We start from the raw sequence: 24099 nt of genomic DNA, 5'->3' as shown, positions 1-24099 counted from the left end.
GGAATTTAATTTGTCAAAGTCACCATTTTTATAATCCCATACCTTTCTTTTGTAAGCGCGATTGTAATTTATATTCGAGGCTAGTGCAATATAAGTTGCTTTGTGATCACTAAAAGCTGGGTCAATTTCAAGGACACCCGAATCATGTACCTGAATATCAAGTGAAGTGAAAACTGGGTCAAGAAGCGTGCGTGTATTGTTAGTAATTCTCGTCGGTACGTGGATGTTGTTGACAAGATTGGAATTTGAAACTATTTCACGTATTATGTGTGTTGGAGGAGTATTTAACAAATCTACATTTATATCACCAACAACTATGATTTTACTCGAGGATTCTCCTACTTTATCTAAACTCCATGTCTCCTTCACCTATCTGTCACAGTCTTGTTTTTCCTTTGCATGGAGTTAGTCAGTCTGTTTATCCTACAAAAAGGGATATTTTCTAACATTTTCAAAAATTTAAGATAGTCCTTAGTTGAAAGGGACTATCTTGGGCATTTCGAACCCTGTCTTCCACATAGTCCCACGTGTTCAATGAGAAGAGATGGACTTTTTATGCGCCCGGATCGATAGATCCCGGGCGTATATTGCTTTTGTCCTGTCTGTTTATCTGTTTATCTGTTTGTCTGTCTGTCTGTTGTCGACTTTAACCTTCGCCATAACTTTTGAACCATAAGAGATAGAGACTTCATATTTGGTATGCATACTCCACTAATAAAGTCCTTTCAAACGACGACAAGGTCAATGATCTTGTGACCTTGACTGTGACCTATATGCTAAAAATAGCTTTTTACACTTTTTGCCACAACTTTTGAACCATAAGAGATAGGGACTTCATATTTGGCATGCATACTCCACCGATTAAGTTCTTTCAATTGACACCAAGGTCAATGACCTTGTTACCTTGACTGTGACCAATATGCTAAAAATAGATTTTTTGAACTTTGATGCCGCCGGGCGCATAGTGTTTCACAAACACATCTTGTTTTATAATGAGTTTATAAGTACTTTTAGGGCCGAAACAATTTTATATTAGAAGCTAAGCTAATGTATAGTGTGTATAGTGTGTAAATTCTTGTTTTATTTTTAGTTGGTCTATCACCTCTAACTTTATTTTTACAGCACTATATAGGCCTAGAATAGATTTTACTAACTGTCTTTTCATCACTTTATTTCTTTTAGACTGTTTTGAACTTAGAAGTCAATTACTTGACAAATTTTGAAAAATATGTAATCATTATTTAATGATGTTCAGTAGGCCTTTGCCAATTATTGTAGGGTGTGTTTGTGCCAATAAAGTATTTGTATTTGTATTTTAAATTTTTATGCCTTTTATGAAACCACCTTCTCGGGTCCTCCATCTGATAGACTTAATGGAGACCAGTCGAGTGGGTAAATGGGATTGTTTGCTAGAATTTAGAAAGTGTTGATACATCCAGGCTACAGTGGGACGGAGGTAATCATGCCGAAAATCATGCGCCAGTGAGAGTAACACCGATGTGAAGTTTACCAGCTCAAAGATCCAAATCGCGCAATCGGGATTCTTTCAGTTTTATTGTGAATGTAATGAATTTGTCTACCTACTAGGAAAAAAATGCACTCAGAAAAAGGGGAAAAAAGTCTAGTATTCCATGTCCTAAACGAGCCACCGTAGATCTAATGCATGATATAGAGTGAACGCCCTTCCAAATTCTCTTGGCCGGAAGGAGGCGCTCTCGCATGTTTATAGGGCAACAAAGATGGCGGATTTCGATGGCGTGAATGCTCGATAACACAACGGTGATGTTGTTAAATGCTCATAAAACATATTTACAATTAATCGTTCTAAAATAGAAATCAGTGAGATGGATTATGATGTTCATGATATTTATTGTAGCCCTTTTTCCTCTCTCTTTTTAAATTGGAACCGGTTTGCAAACTCATAAAACTTCAAAGAAATGACCAATTATTTTTTGCACAAAAATATATATGCTGGTCCACAACTTGTCATGATTAAGAAATTTAATGCCACTGAATATAAGTCTTTGAATGTTTTACTTTCAATTTTCAGACCCCAAAATTGTTTTTTACCATGAAACTTCATGAACTATTCTGAATGAACCACTGAAAAATAAGACTAAAAAATCACCATGCCTCCAAGACACAGAGCTGGCCCTGTGGACCTGACAGACCCGGATGTTAGCTACCCCCTCCATCGCCTCTTTGATGAGTATAACTTAGATCATATCCCAGTGGATGAGCGCTTGAATTCATTCAAAAAGCGCGATCTTGCTCATATCAAGCACTACAAAGCTGCAGTGAGAATCTTTGGAGGGCCACTGAGTAGAAAGAGAGTCATGATTGCCCCACCTATGGAAACACCACTGAAACATCGACTGGGGGTTTATCATGGTCGAAAGTCCCCTCCCCTTTCTCCACCAGTTTTGAATGCAGAACTTAAAGAACAGGTTCAAGCAGAGCCTAAACCATCCGAGGAAGAATTAATTGCAGAAAAAGAAACGCAGAAAGAGGAAGAGTATAAAAACTGGATGACAGAGCGACAAAAATTCCGTCATGATCTAGAAAATATGGGACTGAGTGAACATTGGCTGAATCAGAAACCAAACATGACAGCCTTAGAAAAAAGAGTGCTGGTCAGAATGATCAAAGAGAGAACTCCCCATTACGAGCCCCCACCTGTTGTCCCAGAAACCCCTTCTGAGGCCTCTATTCATGATGTTCCCAATGTTAAGATACCAGCTCCTCTTGGAATAAGAATTCTGGAAGAGCATTTGAGGAAAAATAAAATTCGACTTCTTGACTTATTTGTTGCCACGGATAAAGACAAAGACTGGAAAATCACCAGAGATGAGTTCAGAAAGGTCATCAAAGAGGTAATGAACATGTAACTGTAAAATGAATACACAAACAGTTTTAAAAAATGTAATAGTTAAATATATTAACTAAGATAAGTATTTCTTGTGCAAATAATCTGAATTGCAGCATCTTTTGATTATCACTGTGGAGCAATCTAAATGTAAAATGAGTAATAAGTATTCATTTAAGGAATAACTGTCTTATTTTTCGAATTCATGAAGTGATCAATGGATGGGCTTGTGTGATAATTTGCATAAACGCTGAAGGCGCTTATGCATAAAATTATCACACAAGCCCATCCATTGATCATCTTCATGAATTCGAAAAATCTGACAGTTATTCCTTATATTTACATGCTTTGATTCCGCCAATCCACGGGCTCCAAGCCTGCTTCTCTCTAGGTGTTGTCCCGCCCTGCACGTGGTTTTTTTTGGAACCGCGCCAAAACATTCATGAGGAAATAAATTACATTTACAATTGGTAATTTTATCTCGGACAAAGACATTGGAAATGTAAATATATAATAATCAATGTACAGTGTACTGACAAGATGATTGGATTTGCTAAGAAGATGGGTGAACAAGGCGGGCAGAATGCCTTTTCCTACATACTCCTATGTAAAACTTTGATCAGCCATTTTGGCCCCACCCTACCCCCAGGGGTCATGATTTGAACAAACTTGAATTTACACTATCTGAGGATGAATCCATATGAGATTCATCTCTCCTGGCCCAGTGGTTTTTGAGAAGAAGATTTTTTAAATATTTTTCCTATATACTCCTATGTAAAAATTGGTCAGCCATTTTGGCCCCACCCTAGCCCCAGGGGTCATGATATGAACAAACTTGAATCTACACTATCTGAGGATGATTCCACATGAGTTTCATCTTTCCTAGCCCAGTGGTTCTTGAGAAGAAGATTTTTTTAAAAATTTCTTATATATTCCTTTGTAAAACTTTGATCGGCCATTTTGGCCCCACCCTACCCCTGGGGGTCATGATTTGAACAAATTTGAATCTACACTATCTGAGAATGATTCCAGATGAGTTTCATCTTTCCTGGCCCAGTGGTTCTTGAGAAGAAGATTTTCAAAGATTTTTCCTATATTTCCTATGTAAAACTTTGATCGGCCATTTTGGCCCCACCCTACCCCCGGGGGTCATGATATGAACAAACTTGAATCTACACTACCTGAGGAGGATTCAACATGAGTTTCATCTTTCCTGGCCCTATGGTTCTTGAGAAGAATATTTTTAGCTCTACTGGTCAGAGACCAGAAGAGCTTATGCGATAGTAATGCGTCCGGCGTCCGTCCGTCTGTCTGTCTGTCCGTCTGTAAACAATTTTTCAAAATGCTACTCCTCCTACAATTTTAGTTTGATTTCAGTAAAACTTGGCACACAAGTAGACTACACTAAGATACATAGAATAGTGCATCGGTTTTTGATTTCGATGAACGGTGTTGCCATGGTTACTAAAAATAGAATTTTCTGTGAAATTCCTTAAAAACGCTACTCCTTCTACAGTTTTGGTCTGATTTCAATATAACTTGGCACACAAGTAGACTACACTAAGATACATAGAATAGTGCATCTGTTTTTGATTTTGATGAACGGTGTTGCCATGGTTACTAAAAATAGAATTTTCTGTGAAATTCCTTTAAAACGCTACTCCTTCTACAGTTTTTGTCTGATTTCAGTATAACTTGGCACACAAGTAGACTACACTAAGATACATAGAATAGTGCATCGGTTTTTGATTTCGATGAACGGTGTTGCCATGGTTACTAAAAATAGAATTTTCTGTAAAATTCCTTAAAAACACTACTCCTTCTACAGTTTTGGTCTGATTTCAATATAACTTGGCACACAAGTAGACTACACTAAGATACATAGAATAGTCCATCGGTTTTTGATTTCGATGAACGGTGTTGCCATGGTTACTAAAAATAGAATTTTCTGTGAAATTCCTTAAAAACGCTACTCCTTCTACAGTTTTTGTCTGATTTCAATATAACTTGGCACACAAGTAGACTACACTAAGATACATAGAATAGTGCATCGGTTTTTGATTTCGATAAACAGTGTTGCCATGGTTACTAAAAATAGAATTTTCTGTAAAATTCCTTAAAAACGCTACTCCTTCTACAGTTTTTGTCTGATTTCAGTATAACTTGGTACACAAGTAGACTACATTAAGATACATAGAATAGTGCATCGTTTTTGATTTAGATGAACAGTGTTGCCATGGTTACTAAAAATAGAATTTTCTGTGAAATTCCTTTAAAACGCTACTCCTTCTACAGTTTTGGTCTGATTTCAATATAACTTGGCACACAAGTAGACTACACTAAGATACATAGAATAGTGCATCGGTTTTTGATTTCGATGAATGGTATTGCTATGGTTACTCAAAATAGAATTTTTTGTGGAATTCTTTAAAAACGCTACTCCTTCTACAGTTTTTGTCTGATTTCAAAATAAGTTGGCACACAAGTAGACTACACAAAGATACATAAAATAGTGCAATGGTTTTTGATAAGTACAAACCAGTAGAGCTACAGTCTTGACAGAGACTTCTGGTTTAAAAATGGCATTAATTTTTCTTAAATTCATAATTATCTCCCCTTGGAGAAGGGCGTGGCCCTTCATTTGAACAAACTTGAATCCCCTTTACCCAAGGATACTTTGTAGCAAGTTTGGTTGAAATTGGCCCAGTGGTTCTTGAGAAGAAGATGAAAATGTGAAAAGTTTACGACGACAACAACGACAACAGACAACGGACAAATTTTGATCAGAAAAGCTCACTTGAGCCTTCGGCTCAGGTGAGCTAAAAACTTTTCTTCGACAGAAAAAATCTCATAAAAAATTTTCTTTCATAAAATTATTACCGGTAGATGGTATTCGTGGGATTCGAACCCTAGCAATAAAAATTCGATGTATCAATAGCATACTGCTGTGAGACTAACCCGTTAACCACAATGCTACACCGCTCATGGTGATTTTAGGCATTTAAATCATGTTTGTGATATGACCCACGACTTAATGGACTTGAAGTATTTCTCGGAAAGATGCTAATGTGTGTCATAAAATTGTACTTTTAAGGTATAGTGGGTCATCGCTCCATGTTTTTGAAAACCAAAAAATGTGTATTTTATAGCACACTTTTAGGATCATCTTTCAAAAAAATGGAGAGAAGACCCACCCATATTGAAAAATTTTGTTTAAGTATGAGAAAATGATTGTTTTTGTTCTTTTTAGTGTGTCTAAGCATTTTCATAAGCAAATATTTTCAGTCTTTGTGAGATGTTTGTAAATTGTAGAGATTTCACATAAAGTATACTTTAATATTAGTTGAAATATCAAGTAAAATTTGGATTCAATTAAGATTAAAATTTTCACTTAATATTTGTCGCACTATAGGCATTCTGCCCGCCTTATTCACCCATCTTCTTTGATTTTACAGTCTAAGGTTCCTATGTCAGAGGCTTTGCTGGAGGATATGATTCTCTCCCTTGACATGGATTATGACAATAATTTAGATTATAAAGAACTGTCAAAAGGCTTGTCATTTTGGAAACGAGAGAGGAGGGAAAATCGCAGAAAGCAGATTTCAAGAGAATCTACCATGGATTCTCTAAAGTCGAGATCTAGTAAGTGTCAAGTTTAAATTTCTGATTATTCAGGAACCCTAACACAAATCAAATGGATTGGATGTTTTTGATTTTGTAAGCTCTACTAAATTCAGGACTGTCTGATGTAAAATTTGTATTCTGATAATAATTTACGTGTATTCCCACTCAGTGAATAGTTACAAAATAGCTGCTATAACTGAGTGATAATAATAATTTTATAACAGTTATCCTTTTTCTCATTACAGGTTCATCGACGTCATTACTTGCTGCCAATCCTAACTCATCAGAGGAGACGGTAGATGAGAATCAAGACGATGAAAAAATCATCCGCAACTTCTCACCGAGTCGGTCAAACCATGACGTCCATTCAAAACCTTCCAAAACCTCTAATAGTCCTTCCCAAGGTACATCCAGGAAATCTGCAAGGTCCTCCAGCAAGTCTGAGGACAAGCCTGAAAAACCTTCTACTGATAGGACACAGGGCTCCTCAAAACAAGGGACCGACTCAAAGTTGGAAAAACAAGACTCTGGCTTGGGAGGGGGAGATAATGACAGTAAGGGGAAGCAAGTGAATATTGAAATAGAAATTACTGACACCTCTAAGGTAGAATCGAAGGCAGATCCCAAAAGAAGTAGGAGCACCACCCCTCAGTATCTATCTCCACCTGAGCTTGACACGGGGCCAGAACACATCGTGTTATCATCAGAGGAAGCCATGGTGGACCTGAGAAAAAGGGACAGGGAAGCTCTCAAAACCAACATGATGAGAATGGTTAGCATTAATACTGAATCAAATTTTTAGTAAAAAAGATATTCAGGATGCTAACTGTTGACTTATAAGCTGAAATTGGTGCTTGAAATTTTAGTTGATGCCATTTAAAATCATATTATTATGATTAACTATTAAGTCAACATAACAGTTATCAAATTTTGGAGCTATAAATATTTTGTTTGAATATCCCTATCATTTATAAAATCATTTTTGTGTTTGAAATATTTGATCTTTATACACATTGATTATATGTTTTATATACCATGATTCCCTTTGAAACAAATGAGTTTAAGTGGTTTTCTTGCTGAGATGTAGATTCAATTCTTAACAGTCTGATTAGGTTACTTTGAAACTTTCATTTTGACCATAAAAGAAATTTGTAAAATAATTTGATTATGAATCTTAAATACATTTTGTACTTGACACTTCAAAATTCTCTCTTTGCAGAGAAAAGCTATTTAATTTTTTGTATGAGTTATTCTAGTTGTATTAAACGAAGAGTTTTCCCGATTGCAGTCAGCCAAGAGGTTAGAGGAAGGGCCAGGCATCATTAAGGTGGGGGATAAGGCTATAGATGACCACTGTATGCAGTCCACGTTGGAGGGGGAAATGGCGGGGATGGTCGATAAGTTTAGACAGCTCAAGCTCAGAGAGTTCTATGAAGTTAACAAGCTATGTTCCCAACAAGGAATTGCACTCAGTCCTTCTTTACTAGAAAAAGGTATAAGTGCTTAAAATTTTGAAATTGGAATAATAAGAATTTTCAAGTACGTTTATTATAGACTGAATCGATGTTATGCTAGTTTTTAAATTTTGCCAATTCCTGTGCATGTCATATGTTTTCAGAAGCTTTAGGCCTTCAGTTTTATTAAGAGATATTCAAAACACTTCAAGCCTAAGCTAAACTTAATAATAAAAAAAGCCATTCTTTTAATTTCTTTAAAAGAATATTAACCATTACGTAAGATTCTCTTTGAATTATAATATCTCCTGTTGTTGGTTTTCCAGTTCTGTTGTACCCTCCGGATATCCCACACACCTTTATCAATAAACAAGTCAAGACCCCAGGGGCGCCCCTTCTCTCCAGTCACTATGCAGATCCCCCAAAGAGGCCCCGGACCCCCATAGAGGTCAAACACAAGGACCGTGTGAGGCGGTCACAGAGTGGTCGACTTCTGATAGACAGCCGTCACCGCTACCCCCAGGGTCGCTCCGTGGCACCCACAGGCACCAGGGCCACCCTGTCTACTGGGAAAGCCATCATAAGGAGAAAGGTAGATTGCTGGATGTCCTTTGAGGAGTATGACAGACTTACAAGGTAAGGATGGCTGTGTTATTGAATCTCAGGTGACCAACAAAATCCCAGGTCATCTTCTGATTACACAGGAAGAGAAATCTTGTGTGATTTAGTTTGAGTATATCTTATTGGATTATTTTGCATCTTCCTTTTGCGTAAAAATACAATAATTTTCATTATACTATAAACTTGTCTTATATAATTGATTTCAAAAATTATATCTAGCTTTAAAATAAATTTTTCCGTATCTGGTGCTCCCAAAACACTTCTAAGATAGAACTGATATATGATTCAAATCGTTAACAATACTCAGTCACAATTTTTGATTTTGTAACAGTCACCTGGCAATCAGGTACCAGCAGCTACACGGCTCTTCTGATTCCAACGCCTTCTGGCCCGGCCAGCTTCTGGATAAAATTAGACTGTGTATGCCCCCGTACGACAAACCAGATACACCAGACCAGAGCGGAATCGTCTTCCAGAAGGTCAAGGAGAGAAAGCTGACCAATCTCGGGAAGGCGCGGGATTACTCGGCCTGGCCAGTCAATGACCAAGGATACGTACAGTCCGGGATATACGATCCATTTGCTAGAAAATTTATACACAACTATTGATGCTAGAAAATTTTTATATTTAATCTATAAAAGCATGTTCTATTTTTATGCCTTAAAAAACATTTACACTCATGTTTGTTACTTGCAATGTTAGAAGTCTGATTTAATTTTTATTTGTATTTTTTTATGCATTCAGGTTTGTTTCTGCAGAATTTATTTTTGATATTTGTTTGACTCTGAGAGAAATTTATTTGTTAACTGTTACCAGTATTAATGGCTGTTGCACATAAAAAGTTCTAATTTTGTTTTTTTTTAATGCAGTATGTCCGGATTAATTTAAGCAATAGATGACCGCAGATTTAAGATGAAGTGAATTAAAATATGCAGTTTAATATTTAATTTGTTATCACTTCACAAAAAATTTTGAAGTTTTATTTAGCCAAAATAAATTGATAAAATACAGTTGTATATGTTTATCCTATAAACTAATTTCTGTTCATGAATACTTATTTGTTTTGATAATATTTCCCGAGGATAAATGGCAGGTATGGTACACCTAAAGTAGAATTAGTAAACTGAGTATTTATACCTTAATACAAGATAATTTTCCTGTGTTTATGTTTAAAAAAAATCTTCATTCATTTATAGAGGGACTGTCAAGTGGTTAATTAAAAGAATGAGTTTTTTTTGGTAAATTCTATTGTATATTTTGATTTCGTCTGAATTATAGTAGATTTACACAGAGGAACTGTATGCTATGTAAATTAGGTAATAATGAAATAAATCACAAAGAAAGTCAACTATACAAGTACTACCAAAGTCTGAGGTAGTAGTTCTGAGTCCATACTCAGTTATTATGGGGAATTTATTCGTTTTGAAAAGTAAAACTAGAAAGCAGATTGAAAAATCACAATGATAATTCTTAATGAGATGTTGATGTACACATATTCCTTATACAGGGAACAAGTTGTTGTAAATGTGTAAGCTTGGCAATAGATGTACTATAGAACTACCTTTACCAGTGACTGTATTTCTATATATTTTACTTTTGATGATTGCTGCCAATATAAACCTGTGGCCTTTCTAATTCATTTACAAATTTTTGTTCAAATATAACTGTGATATTTTTTATACATTTTTTTTTACGTTTTTTTTCTCTCTATCTTTGCTGCTGTGTTATTTTTTTACTGCTGATGTATGAAATATTAAATAAAGTACAATATTATTTGTCCTTCAAGTGTTGATGTTCCTACATGTACCTGACTCATGACATCTAGTTTAGTGTATATTTAGGTCATACCGGTAGGTTATTAGTACATAATATAATTAAATACCAAGCAAATGCTGGGCTTGTTACATCCTTTGGGTACTGTATGTGACTTACATTTCACACTTGAGTATTTGGCATTTACATGTCCCTTTTTTATTAGGTCACCTGAGTAAACTCAGGTGACCTATTGCTATCCGTTTTCGTCCGTCGTGTGTCGTGTGTTAACATTTGAACATTTTCAGCTTCTTCTCTGCAACCACTGAACCAATTTCAACCAAATTTGGCACAAAGCATTTATGGGTGAAGGGGAACAAAAATTGTGAATTTCATGATCCCTGCCCCCCTGGGGCCTGAGGGGTGGGGCCAAAACCACTAAAATTAATGCAATCTTTAAAAATCTTCTTCTTTACTCCTGGACATCAAGCAGTCAAACTATTTGCATGATTGTAATCAGCATTGAGTCCTCTACCAAAATTGTGAAATTCATGGCCCTGGGGTCAGGGGTGCTAGGGCGGGGCTAAATAAGTATATAGTGAAAATGCATTATTTCTTTGAAAATCTTCTTCTCTGCTCCTGGGTATCAAATAAACCAACTATGTACATAGTTATGATGAGCAAGAGTGCCTCTACCAAAATTGTGAATTTTATGGCCCCAGGGTCAGGGGTTCTGGTGTTAGGGTGGGGCTCTATTGATTATATAGTAAAAATACATGATTTCTTTGAAAATCTTCTTCTCTGCCCCTGGGTATTAAATTAACCAAGTAAGTAAATAGTTATGATGAGCAAGAGTGCCTCTACCAAAATTGTGAATTTTATGGCCCCAGGGTCAAGGGTTCTGGTGTTTGGGGGGGGGGGGGGGGGGGGGCTCTATTGATTATATAGTGAAATTACATGAATTTATTTGAAAATCTTCTTCTCTGCTCCTAGGTATTAAATAAACTGACTAAGTGCATAGTTCTGATGAGCAAGAGTGCCTCAACAAAATTGTGAATTTTATGGCCCCAGCATCATTGGTTCTGGTGGGGGGGGGGGACTTTATTGTTTATAAAGTGAAAATACATGAATTCTTTGAAAATCTTCTTCTCTGCTCCTAGGTATTAAATAAACTAACTAAGTACATAGTTATGATAAGCAAGTGTTCCTCAACCAAGATTGTAAATTTTATGGCCCCAGGGTCAAGGGTTCTGGTGTGTGTGTGGGGGGGGGGGGGCTATTGATTATATAGTGAAAATATGTGAATTCCTTGAAAATCTTCTCTGCTCCTAGGTATTATATAAACTAACTAAGTGCATAGTTATGATGAGCAAGTGTGCCTCAACCAAAATTGTGAATATAATGGCCCTATCATCAAGGGTTCTGGTGTTGGGGGGGGTGGCTCTATTGATTATATAGTGAAATTACATGAATTCTTTGAAAATCTTCTTCTCTGCTTCTAGGTATTAAATAAATTAACTAAGTTCATAGTTATGATGAGCAAGAGTGCCTCAACCAAAATTGTGAATTTTATGGCCCCAGGGTCAAGGGTTCTGGTGTTGGGGGGGGGGGGGGAGAAAAGGTTTTAAATGGAAAAAAAATTAATTATTTGAAAATCATAATGACTGCTCCAAGGTATTAAATAAACTAAGTAAGTGCATAGTTATGATGAGCAAGAGTGCCTCTACAAAAATTGTGAATTTTATGGCTCCAGCGTCAATGGTTCTGGTGGGGGGGGGGGGGGGGGGGGCTTTATTGATTATAAAGTGAAAATACATGAATCAAGGCCGTAACTACCATTGAGGCAAGTGAGGCAAATGCTTCACTAAATTTGTAGAGTTTTCTGAAAAGTGAAAACGTTTTACGATGAATAAATTATGAATTATGAGTGTCTTCATGCTAAATTAATATTTCAAGTTTCAATTTCTGTAAATGTTTCATCTCACTAGGTGCCCCATTTTCGTTAAGAACGCATGTAAAATATAATTCAAATTGTTTGCTTTGTAAATTGTTTGATCGTTTAACATCCCTTCTAAAAATTCCTAATTCATACTGAGACAGCAGTACTTGCCAATGAGGGCTGCAAGTTTTAAATCAGTACTGAGCTTTTAGGGTAATGGAAGTGTGTACGATTACTTACTGTGATATAGAAACGCAGTTTCTACCGTCTCATCTGAAGGACCGGTCTCTATATCCTGCAGTGGGATTCGAACCCGCGACCTGAATGATTGAATCCTTACTTCGCGACTTAAGAGCATGTTTGTATATGCTCTAACCACTGTGCCATGCGGGCGACAATTCAAAATGTAAAACTTTCTAAGATTAAAACTTTTATTTTCTAACACCAAGGTTTCAGAATCCTCTTCCCGTGAAGGAAACCCCCCATCACTGGCCATCACGTACTACCTTTGCCCCGTCTGGAACTAGGAATGCCCAGCACCCTTGCCTCACTAAAAGTTTGTGCCTAGTTACGGCCTTGCATGAATTCTTTGAAAATCTTCTTCTCTGCTCCTAGGTATTAAATAAACTAAGTAAGTGCATAGTTATGATGAGCAAGAATGCCTCTTCTAAAATTATGAATTTCATTGCCCCAGGGTCTGGGGTTCTGGTGTTAGGGTGGGGCTCTATTGATTATATAGTGAAAATACATTAAATCTTTGAAAATTTTCTTCTCTGTCTCTGGGTATGAAGCAGATGAACTACCTATATAGTTATGATGAGCAAGGGCCCTAATCTTGCAGAATTGTGAATTTCAAGGCCCCAGGGTCAGGGGTGGGGGGGCTCTACTTATATACTGAAAATGAATTAATTGTTTGAAATCTGGTCCTTTGTATTTATAAAACATTTATTTACTTTTTGATAGGCAATTTTAAGGATGCCTTTTAAAAATTTGTGCAACCTAGGGTCAGGGGTTTATGTCAGAGTGTTAGGGGCACTACTGATTATTGATGAATATTACTGATTAGTTGGAGTGCATTTTTGTTCCCCTACCCTGCGTATGGGTATTCAGTAACCAAGCTAAGCAACTGCTAAGTTTATTGTTATGATGATCAATGGTGCCCTTTCAAAATTGTGAATGCCATATAGCATCTGGCTTAAAACATGAATCAAATTCAATACACTGTAACTGGAAAGTTGTTGCATAATGCTCAGGTGACCTATAAGGCCCGTGGGCCTCTTGTTTTTTTACTTGGATAAACGCACTCTTCTTAAATCATTAGTACGCAATGGCAAATGGAGACCATCTCACTGTAGTAATAGATCAGACAGGAATGTGTCCAAGACAGAAATATTTTCAGTGTTTGTAATCTTAATAGTAAGCTATACATGCATGGGATTATTAACCTGTTTAAAAATTTGGTTCCAAGTCCCAGTGGTATCTATAAAAGAAAGAGGTAGGATAACTTGAAGATTCGACCCCCCCCCCCCTTCTTTACGCTGTGAGGACCAGTTCCAATATATGTGCATGTCATTTTAAAATTACTTTTGCACTCTTTTTTCAATATCATTTTCTAAATCTTCAAAAGAGAATTCTGTATCCCTTAACAGTCTTGGTCTAGTTACCAAGAAAGATGGCCAGAACTCTCCCCTATTTCATACTCCAGATATACTTAACATACAGGGGGTATTATGTAGTATGCCCTTACAATCTTTTGACATGGAACAAGTTATTTTACTTAATTGTCAGTACATGTATAGGGGAAAGAAGTCATGTTCATCGAGTGTCTGTGCGAGACGCATCTCTGCAAGCATAACATATGCTTGGAGAATTTTAACTATAACTAGTAGACTAATTGTTCACTGAACAATTAATGGTCTTTCCACCTTTCTTTTAAGTTTTCATGGCATTTGAATTAAAAAAGAAAACAAAAAAAAAAATTAATTTAAAAAAAAAATTAATAAGTGCTGCAAGCAGGACTCGAACTGTGGACCCTCAGCCCTCAGATTGCCAGGCGAGCGCTCTACGCACTACACCACAGGTTCCGCTGACTTTGTTTTCCGTAAACTAAGAGTGAAGAAAAAAAAAGAAATGAAAGCACGTGGATTTAAATAAAAATAGTACAGAAACACGTGTATTTATTTGTTTGTTATGGAACATAGAGAGGAATAATGAATAGTTTCGAGAAAAACGATTGGTGGATAATGAAAATAGAGATTTCCTGTACAAAAAAAAAATTGAGTTTGTTTATAGTTTGAATAGATTGAGTTAATCATACAGAGCTTATGATACATTCGAACTTCCGTGTCGGCACTGTGTTTACAATTTGTGAAAATATAGGCGCGTTTGTTTTGTCAGAAATGGCGAACTCATAGGTTAGATTAAATAATCATCTCTATTTGCATTGAATTCATAGTTATGAGCATAAATTAAACTTGAAACATGCATTTCATGAAGAAGACGGTGTCACGGAGAGCGTGCAAATTTCTTTTATATGAAAAATCGCTATTTCCGAGTTTCAGCCGATTCATATTTAAATCTAAATAAAATTAAAATAAATTCCATACACCTAAGAAAGCAAGAATACTTGTTATTAAATTGTCGTAACAGAGCAGGAGAATCGAATGATATTAACAATAATTGCAGAAATAGCCAATGCGAGCTTTAATTAATTTTTATGCTCAGCAGTAACTTAATTTCAGACAGAAAAAAAAATGCAGATTTTGCCGATATTCACTAGAATTTCATTGTCCTTTAGAAACTCACCTTAAAACTCTCAGGACACTTTCTTTCAGGTCTCTTCTTCCTTTTATTAAATCTTATGTCGATATTTCGTTTCGTTTGACTTGTAGACATTTTCTCTAAGTTGGTGTTGATTTTATTATTTTTTCTACAAGGGGGGGGGGGTGGTATTTAATAAGCATTTGTTAGAGTGATGGTTGTAAATAACTCCACGACCTTTAGCTTGATTGTGACCTTTGGGTCAAGGGGTCAAAGGTCAAGGTCATTTATCAAGGTCAAAGGTCAAGGTCATCCAAAAAAAAAAAAGAGAGAGAGAGAGAGAGAGAGTTAAACTTGAGATTAACACTTGGAGCTGAATCTATATAAAGGTAATGAATATTTCTTTATTACCTTTTGAGTAAGGGTCAAGGTCAGAGTTAAAGGTCAATGTCAAATTTCAAGGTCAAAGGTCAAGGTCATTTGGATTTTAAGCTTAAATTGACCATTTCTCTAGTTTTCCAATGACCTTGACCTTTGACCTTGACCTACTTTTCAAGGTCAAAGATCATAAGATCTCATGCACTTGGTCCCATATCTTTACCTCTTGTCCTTTAAAAGTTTTTAATTTTTCTTGTCAGCTTTAACACTTTCAGGGGCAATAACTCATTGAAGGAGTCACCGAATACTTTTGCAATGAATAGATTGAAGAGTCCCCTTAATTAGTCGAAGACATTCTTAAAGGTTTCATACCTCTGCGGTTTATGGTTTTTGAGGAGTAGCGATAACAAGTATTTTTTGCAAAAGGGGCAATAACTTCGAAAGCAGTCAAGGTTCATTTACGCAGGGTCAACTGCAAACATCTTTTACGGAGTACATTCCTATGAACTATAAATCTTTTCGATATATCTTCAAACAAAAAAACATGCGGCGGAAAAATAATAAAAAAAAGAAAAAAGAATAATAACTAGGAGACTTATTGTTCAAAGAACAATAAGAGGTCTTTCCACCTTTTGAATTTCAATTTCATTTATAATTTATCTCTTTAAGATTAAATTTCATAAAAAAAGAAACCAGGAATGGCTTAAAAAAAGAAAAAAAAATTAAAAAAATTTCAGGTGACCTTGACCTTTGACCTTCAAATCATATTCAAGGTCAAAGGTCAAGGGTCACATTGTAATTAACCTCATGTCTCTATGACTTATAGTTTTAAAGTTATAAGGTTTAATAGTAAGCACAAAAGCATTTAAGGGCAGTAACTCATTCAAGGAGTCACCAGATCCTTTTGCACTTGAACATAAAAGTTTTGCCTAAAGTCCCATAAGACATTAGAGAAGGTTTCGTGTCTTTGCGGTTTATGGTTTTGGAGCAATAGCAATAAAAATGTTTTTCGTACAAGGGACAATAATTTTTTATAGGGTCAATCTTAAGGGACGAGAATGACATCTAAGACACAGTTTTAAAAGTACATATTAATGATGCATAGAAATTAAGCATATGTTGAAAGACAAAAGAGATATAAAAAGAGCTAAATTTCTCAATTTTGGAATGACCTTGACCTTTGACCTTTACATGAATTTTAAGCTCAAAGGTCAATGAATCTTATGCAGTTTGGCTCATGTCTCTATACCTTCTCGTTTTGAAAATTTTTAACTATTTCTAAAATTCAGAGACTTTCAAGGGCAATAACTCATTGAAGGAGTCACCAAATACTTTCACAATGAATAGATTCTGAAACCCTCTCAATTAGTCGAAGACTTTAGTGAAGGTTTCATATTTGTATCGTTTACGGTTTCGAAGTAGTAGCAATAACAAGGTTTACCGCACAAAGGGCGATAACTTTTAATAGGGTCAATCTTACGGAATACGAATTGAATCTTTTAAATAGTTATAAGAGTACGTATTAATAATGCTCAGACAGTTTGTATCTGTTAAGAGACAAAAAAGATATGAAAAGAGCTTAATTTCTCAATTTTGGAATGACCTTGACCTTTGACTTTTACATGAATTTTAAGCTCAAAGCTCAATGAATCTTATGCAGTTGGTCCCATGTCTCTATCACTTCTCGTTTTAAAAATTTTTAATTATTTGTAAAATTCAAAAAGTTTCAGGGGCAATAACTCATTGAAGGAGTCACCGAATATTTTCGCAATGAATAGATTCCAGAGTCCTCTCAATGAGTCGAAGACTTTAGTGAAGGTTTCATATTTCTACGGTTTACGGTTTCGAAGGAGTAGCGATAACAAGCATATCTTGCGAAAGGGGCAATAACCAAAGAGTTCATAGTTCATATACGCAGGGTTTTTTGCAAATATCTCTTACAAAGTACATTCTTATAAACTATAAATCTTTTCAAAAGAACTTCAAACAAAAATTCGTCCGGCGGAAAAATAATAAAAATAATAATAAACAGAAGAATATCAATAGGTCTTTCCACAGAAAGGTGGAAAGACCTAATAAACAGAAGAATATCAATAGGTCTTTCCACAGAAAGGTGGAAAGACCTAATAATGAGACATATGCAATGCCTCCAACATAAAAGAAAAGTTAACTTAGTCTGTTTTCCCCCTTCGTTGTGACTCATTTCAAGAGCATTAGACAGAGGAGTAAGTTGGATGAGATTGCATTCCTTTAAAAAATGATTTTAAAAAAACGAAATCATTATCTATTTATACCATAGTTAGGTGTGATTTCTTTTGTTAAAAGTGTGGGTTTTCTGATACATAACCCACACTTTTCTATAACTCCGCCCATCGAGTCGGAACAAAAGAACTATTTATAAAACGATCAAGCACGGTTTTTAAGGTCAAGATCTAGTAAATGAAAGGTGCCTACAGATTTATCAAACTTGAGAAATAAATTCCTTTATTGATGCTTTACAACTTTAGCTTGGTCAAATAATGTGTTTCGGGGCATATTTTGTAGGTAAACAAGGTGGAAAACTGTATTTTAAACTGTCATTTTCAATAAAAGATTAAGAAAACCAGTCATGAATATGGGAGTTTTTTTAATATTCGACAAAGGAAATGTAAGATTGCCTACAGTCTCCAGAAAACGGTAATTAGCATGTTCATGGCCTGAAAATCAATATCAAATTTAATATAGGTATCCGGTTTACTTTTCATATGATTTCAAATTGAATGTCAAAAAATACCATATTTTCTATATAATTCTGCTAAAGCCGTAAAGTAAAAAAATTGAAATTTTATGACGTCATAATGACTAGCACCAAAAATTAGTCTAAAGTTATTTACTAGATCTTGAGCTGAAACAATCGTATGCATGATACGGGCTTGTTATTTTTTAAAAAGGAGAAAAAATTTTCAATTGTCTACAGCATTTTGTAATAAATAACAGTTAAAAATGGCCATTAATACTTTAACTTTAGTTAAAAGTGAAGAAAAAAAAACTTCAGAAATTGCTTGATTTTTAAAACATTTTTTTTTTTTTGGATAGTGTAATGACCAGGGTGACGTTAGCTTAGTAGATTCCAATATATCGTTCTTTTGTTTTGATAACCAACAAAAAACATGTGTACACTACTGTACTTAAATAACCTTTTCAGTATGCATTTAGCCGATCAAAGATCATATTTTTTATTAAATTGAAATATACATAACCCCTAACAAACATTTCAATCAACGTACCACTGTGCACGGCAAAGTTTGTATCAGGTTTATAAAAATTTAAGTTAAACCAAGTTCATAATAAATTTAAATTACTGGTATGTATAATTTTGACGATTGAAATTTACGAGAGAAAAAAAAAACATATCAAATTAACATATATCACTGAAACCAAACTCGTCATTTTTTCAATTACATAAATCAAACTTTTTAAACGGGCCTAGATATGTTTAATTTTTATGTCGCTTGCGGAGCCCAGTGGTTAAAGTACCTGCCCTAGAGTCACGAAGTAAGGAGTTGAATCCCACTGTGGGACGTGGAGACCTATACAGTATAAAAAGGTAAAAAGAGGTCCCGGTCGCAAAGGGTTAATTTCAATGACCCTGAGTGCCTATTTTTCCATGGCAAAATTTGCACAAAATTTGAAAAGTATTGTACATAAATCACTTACCCTATATTCGATGGACGTGGTCAGAAGGACACGAAGGAGCATGAAATCATATAAAATCCAAATGCATCTTTGAAACCAAACACTTAATGTTTCAATCAACAAACTGTCCGACCTAAGCTGACTTACATATGAATGATTTTTGAAAACTATGGTACAAGTCATTTACCCCATAACACACTTTGATTATGTGTAGATCGTAAAATTCACACTTTTCTCTAGTAATATCTGAAAATGTACACATAACCAACAATTTTGATGGGGTAACTCTTTTTCTATAAGCAATGAGCAGTAAAGAGTAATTTTATGCTTTTTAGACATGATTTGAGCTTAAAATCAAGAAAAAACGTGCTAATAATGACTTAATTAAAATAATTTTAACTTATGATTAGCTATTTTAAACAAACGATCAAAAATAACATTTTATTTCTTATGTTAGCAGAAAGGTCTGTCAACAATGTAATAAGATTAAAGTGAGTCAATTAATTATTGAAATAAGAAGTCTATAGTTTTTACAGGTTTGTTTCATTTTTTTTTTATACAAACAGAATACTTTGATGTATTTTTTTGTATTACAGAATAATTAATTCCGGAACTGAGTTACAGATCGGATGAAAATCAAAATGAGATATTTGTTAAAATTTTTTACAAAATCCTTCTATACTTGTAAGTAAAGAAAACAATTAATTTCAAATACTTTAAATATTATGCTTATATGCACGTAGAAGTCACTTATGATTTTTTTTTATTGTTGAAACAAATCGAAATTTATATTAATTTAAATTTTAATTAAGCTATGTATGATGAAATTAAGAAAGCTATTTATTAACTTTAAAAAATCCTTCTATTTGTAATTCAAGGAGACAATTTCAATTTATTCATTATGCATTTAGCATCCAGATTTGCTTTGTCTTTAAAGCCCGTCTCTCCCCTTAAATCACCTTGCACCTCAAATAAGCATAAAAAAGTATTACTCTCTACTACTGTAATGGTTCTAGATTAACTAATTCAAGTTTAAAAAAAATATATCCGAATTCAAAGCTACACAAGAACACGCCAAAAAGAGTATCCATCTGTATTTAATTTCTAGTCAGACCCCTCTTCCTTTTTCCCTGCATACAAACTCTCTCCCTTTCCAGAAACCTGGTTATGGCCCTTTTTTCCAGTATTCTTAGATGTGTTTCTTTGTTTGTTGTTTAACGTCCATCTCGAATTTTTCACTCGTATGGAGACGCCACCAATTCCCGGTGGAGAACTGCAAATTTGTCCTTTACTCGGCACTTACATCAATCGAGCAGTTAGGGATCTTTTTCTTGCCAGCACCTACTGCGACGCGGGACATCGTATTATACGGTCTCATCCGAAGTACTAGTACCGGTCTCCACGTCCAGCAGTACGATTCAAACCCGCGACGTAAGAAACAACTCCCGACTCCGCGTTTCTAGAGCAGGCGCTCTAACCACTGCGCCACGCGGGCGACTCTTTGATGTGAGATTAGAGGATTTGAAACTACGCATTATTATTCCCACTTCTTATCAATATCTACCTCACATTTACAATTATCGTACAAAACAACCCTTAGGGGTCAAATTATTAGATAGATAACCATTTGTCTGCTAACATTTGATATTCTAAGTGCTGTAGGTAATTATTCCCTGAACATTCGCGCCAAAATGAAGCTTTCCGTGCGTGTTCGAGGTGACTGGTTTGCTGTCCCGTGTAAAGGGACTGAGAAAGTCACGTGGCTTGGAGAGGAGTCCTTAAGGAGATACTATAAATCTAAGTCTGGGGTGGGGCATGCTCTCAAGGAAAAGGTTTATGAGGTTCGGAAAGCCAAGGGAGCCGCCATCTTGGATCCTGATGACGCAATTAGAGATGTCCTGGACGAAAATGATTTCGTCACTGTCGGTAGGATAGAATTATTTTGATGGTGGACATAGTGCATAAAAAATCAATATATATTTGACAAAGATAAGATATTTTTAATGAAATGCAATGCAAACCTTTGACATTCTTCTAATTCAAATAATTATATCATGTACCATACTATTATTGATCTCTACTTTATTAGTACTTGACAGCGATATATCAAGTCCGGTAACGGGACCAGCCGAGCCGGTGTACGTGGAGGAGAAAATGTATCCTAGTCTGACATTTGTTTTCTTTTAAGGCAGAACTGAACAATTTCTATAAGAATAGAAAAAAAGTGATACTTACCAGGTGCAGATGAATGATTCGGTTAACTGACATGAGTAGCGCACCATAGCGTGCTGTAACTCGATAAGCTGACAAGAGTAGCCAATACCCGGTATAGTGTGCTGCAGCTACTTGACAAGCATTGCACGCCATGATATATTGTACCTCGGTGAACTGACAAGCATTGCACGCCATGATATACTTTACCTCAGTGAACTGACAAGCATTGCACGCCATGATACACTGTACCTCGGTGAACTGATAAGCATTGCACGCCATGATATATTGTACTTCAGTGAACTGACAAGCATTGCACGCCATGATACACTGTACCTCGAACTGACAAGCATTGCACGCCATGATACACTGTACCTCAGTGAAGTGACAAGCATTGCACGCCATGATACACTGTACCTCGGTGAACTGACAAGCATTGCACGCCATGATACACTGTACCTCGGTGAACTGACAAGCATTGCACGCCATGATACACTGTACCTCGGTGAACTGACAAGCATTGCACGCCATGATACTAGTATAATGTACCTCGATGAACTGACAAGATTAGCTTACTATGGTATAATGATGCACCTCGGTAAACTGACAAGAATAATATGCCAGGGTGTGCTGTAACTCGGTGAACTGACAATCATGTGCTGTTACTTAGTAATCTGACAGTAAGGTATATCAAGGTGTAACTCGGTTAACTGACAAGAACAGCTTACCTTGGAATGTTGTTACTCCGTGAACTGCCAAGAGTAGAACGCCATTAAATGTTGTACCTCGGTTAATTGACAAGACTATATACTGTAAACCAACTTTTATTCTGGTGCGAGAAATTTTCGCGAGGTTCGCAAGAGCTCCGTCATCGCGAATATTTCTCGCCTCGAACCGGTCCTTAAAGTCTATGTGGCTATTAACAACAAATCTAAAATAGGCTTGATCGCCAAAATTATTCGTCGCGAACTAGTTTATCCTGGTAAATCGCGAAATTAAGTCGTCGCAAATAACAGTTGGTTAACAGTAGCTCACAATGGTATGCGCAGTTAACTGAAAAGCTGAAAAGCGTGAGACATCAAAGTATGCTCAGACTTTGTTTACTGAACACTTAACTGAAATACAAAACATTTTAACTGAATACATGACACACCTTTGTATGCTTGTAGTTCAATTAACCGACAAGAGTAACGCACCCTGGCTTGTTTGGAATCGGATATCCTACAAGATTAGTATACCCTGTTACGCAATGTCACTTGACATACAATAGCATATTATAGTATGCTGTGCTCAGTTTTAAAAAAGAAATATACCAAAATATTATGAATTTCGGTTAAATACAATGTTAAGGTAAATAAATTCTATGGTGATTATGTATGTGACTATTGTGACTATGTTTTTTCCTTGACCATCGAAGTGCTAAGACTAGTGTGGAGTCCGCCACGGAGGTAAAATCCTTCTGTAGCATTTTATCTGAAATTATTTTTACTAATTTGCATATTGGATACGAGACTTTTTTATACTCATTTATTATATACATGCTGTCTTACAATCGTAGATTCCTGAAATTAATCATCATATTCAAGAAACTTGTTTATTGTTTTTATCATATTGATTGTCCAAGACTTAAACATACGCTATATTTCACACAAGAACTCTGCAATGCCTTACTTTGTTGAAAAACACGAACTTTTCCTTTTTGTTTTAACAGTACATTGCTCTAGATGGCAACAGTCTATCGACCGACGACTTGCTGAGGTTAGGCAAAGGCCATTACCTAATAAAGGTAAGGATTAGATAAAGTGGGAATGAAGAGCTTTCTGAATTATACAATCAATAAGGCAAAGTGCCATGTCTATCTTAAGTGTGTCAAATAAAAATAGCATTTCTCTATCCGGGTTTCGCGTCACACATCCTCTTTCTCAACAGTGACACAAAAAGCAAAAATAAGACTTAAACAATGTCTAAACAAACAATTCTAATTAGACATCTCACTTTTTATAGCTGACAGTTGAAGCAGAACAAAAAGTAAATAAGGCCAGAAAGCTTCTGGACGACATTGTGAGCAGCAACAAAGGTAAAAAAATATTACAAAGGAAAGGGAAAAGAAAACTTCTCTTATGCCCTGTTCACACGACGAGTTTAATTCGCAGTAAATTAATGCGAAGTAAACTGATGCGAATCAAATTAATGCGAATTAAATTGCGTTCACACGACAGCTAATAAAAAAAAATAATATTTGAAGTTTTGATACACAAAAGGTTTCATGATTTTGCACGTGTCCTGTGACTGCATGCGTCAAAATTTAATTCGAATTACAGCGTTCACACGAGTTTAATTTAATGCGCAGTAAATTAATACTAAGCATTAAATTCTGAAATTAAGATTAATTAAACTATTAAAAATAAAAAAAAATAATATTTGAAGTTAAGACAAAAGGTTTCATGATTTTGTCGAGACTCAATACTAAGTAATGAAATTAAGATTAAATATGAAACAAATTGTCAAATGAATTTTGACATTGTGTTTTTTTTCAGTTGTTTATGGAATAACAACTGGCTTTGGAAAATTTGCAAGAACCACAATTGAGAAAAACAAACTAATGTGAGTTATTTCTACATGATTGTAGGGTCAGTTTATTAGAAAGTGCATGTCATATTTCAATATTTGATAAGCTCTAAAAATCTAAAATCTAAGATTTTAACTGTATTCCCAAGTTTCTAGCACTTTTCTTTATCTATACTTATGTATCATGTTGATGCGCTATCATTTCTAGAGAACTTCAAGAAAATTTGATTCGATCTCATTCAGCAGGTAGG

General features: G+C 35.4%; 2 protein-coding genes and 1 long non-coding RNA gene across 3 annotated transcripts; all 3 read left to right on the top strand.

Annotated features, from left to right (window-relative positions):
* Positions 1-2067: 2067 nt before the first annotated feature.
* Positions 2068-10345, top strand: LOC134275431 (uncharacterized). The gene is made up of 6 exons (XM_062757713.1): positions 2068-2873; positions 6322-6508; positions 6736-7262; positions 7779-7983; positions 8271-8580; positions 8897-10345. The coding sequence occupies exons 1-6, from the start codon at positions 2130-2132 to the stop codon at positions 9171-9173; spliced, it is 2250 nt and encodes a 749-aa protein (XP_062613697.1). The 5' UTR covers positions 2068-2129; the 3' UTR covers positions 9174-10345.
* A 10277-nt stretch (positions 10346-20622) lies between these two features.
* LOC134275432 (histidine ammonia-lyase-like) lies at positions 20623-21256 on the top strand. Its single transcript, XM_062757714.1, has 2 exons — positions 20623-20995; positions 21159-21256. Exons 1-2 carry the CDS (start codon positions 20761-20763, stop codon positions 21254-21256), a joined length of 333 nt encoding a protein of 110 aa, XP_062613698.1. The 5' UTR covers positions 20623-20760.
* A 1727-nt stretch (positions 21257-22983) lies between these two features.
* Positions 22984-24095, top strand: LOC134275430 (uncharacterized). Its single transcript, XR_009993822.1, has 4 exons — positions 22984-23066; positions 23285-23357; positions 23818-23884; positions 24057-24095. It is a non-coding gene; the product is annotated as an uncharacterized LOC134275430 (long non-coding RNA).
* The last annotated feature ends 4 nt before the right edge of the window (positions 24096-24099 follow it).

The sequence above is a fragment of the Saccostrea cucullata genome, unplaced genomic scaffold, assembly GCF_032062105.1.
Source record: "Saccostrea cucullata isolate Sc308-1 unplaced genomic scaffold, CSIRO_AGI_Scuc_v1 ctg7268, whole genome shotgun sequence".
Classification (NCBI taxonomy): Eukaryota; Metazoa; Mollusca; class Bivalvia; order Ostreida; family Ostreidae; genus Saccostrea; species Saccostrea cuccullata.
Note: the sequence above shows the minus strand (reverse complement) of the source record. Positions and strands in the feature narration are given on the sequence as shown.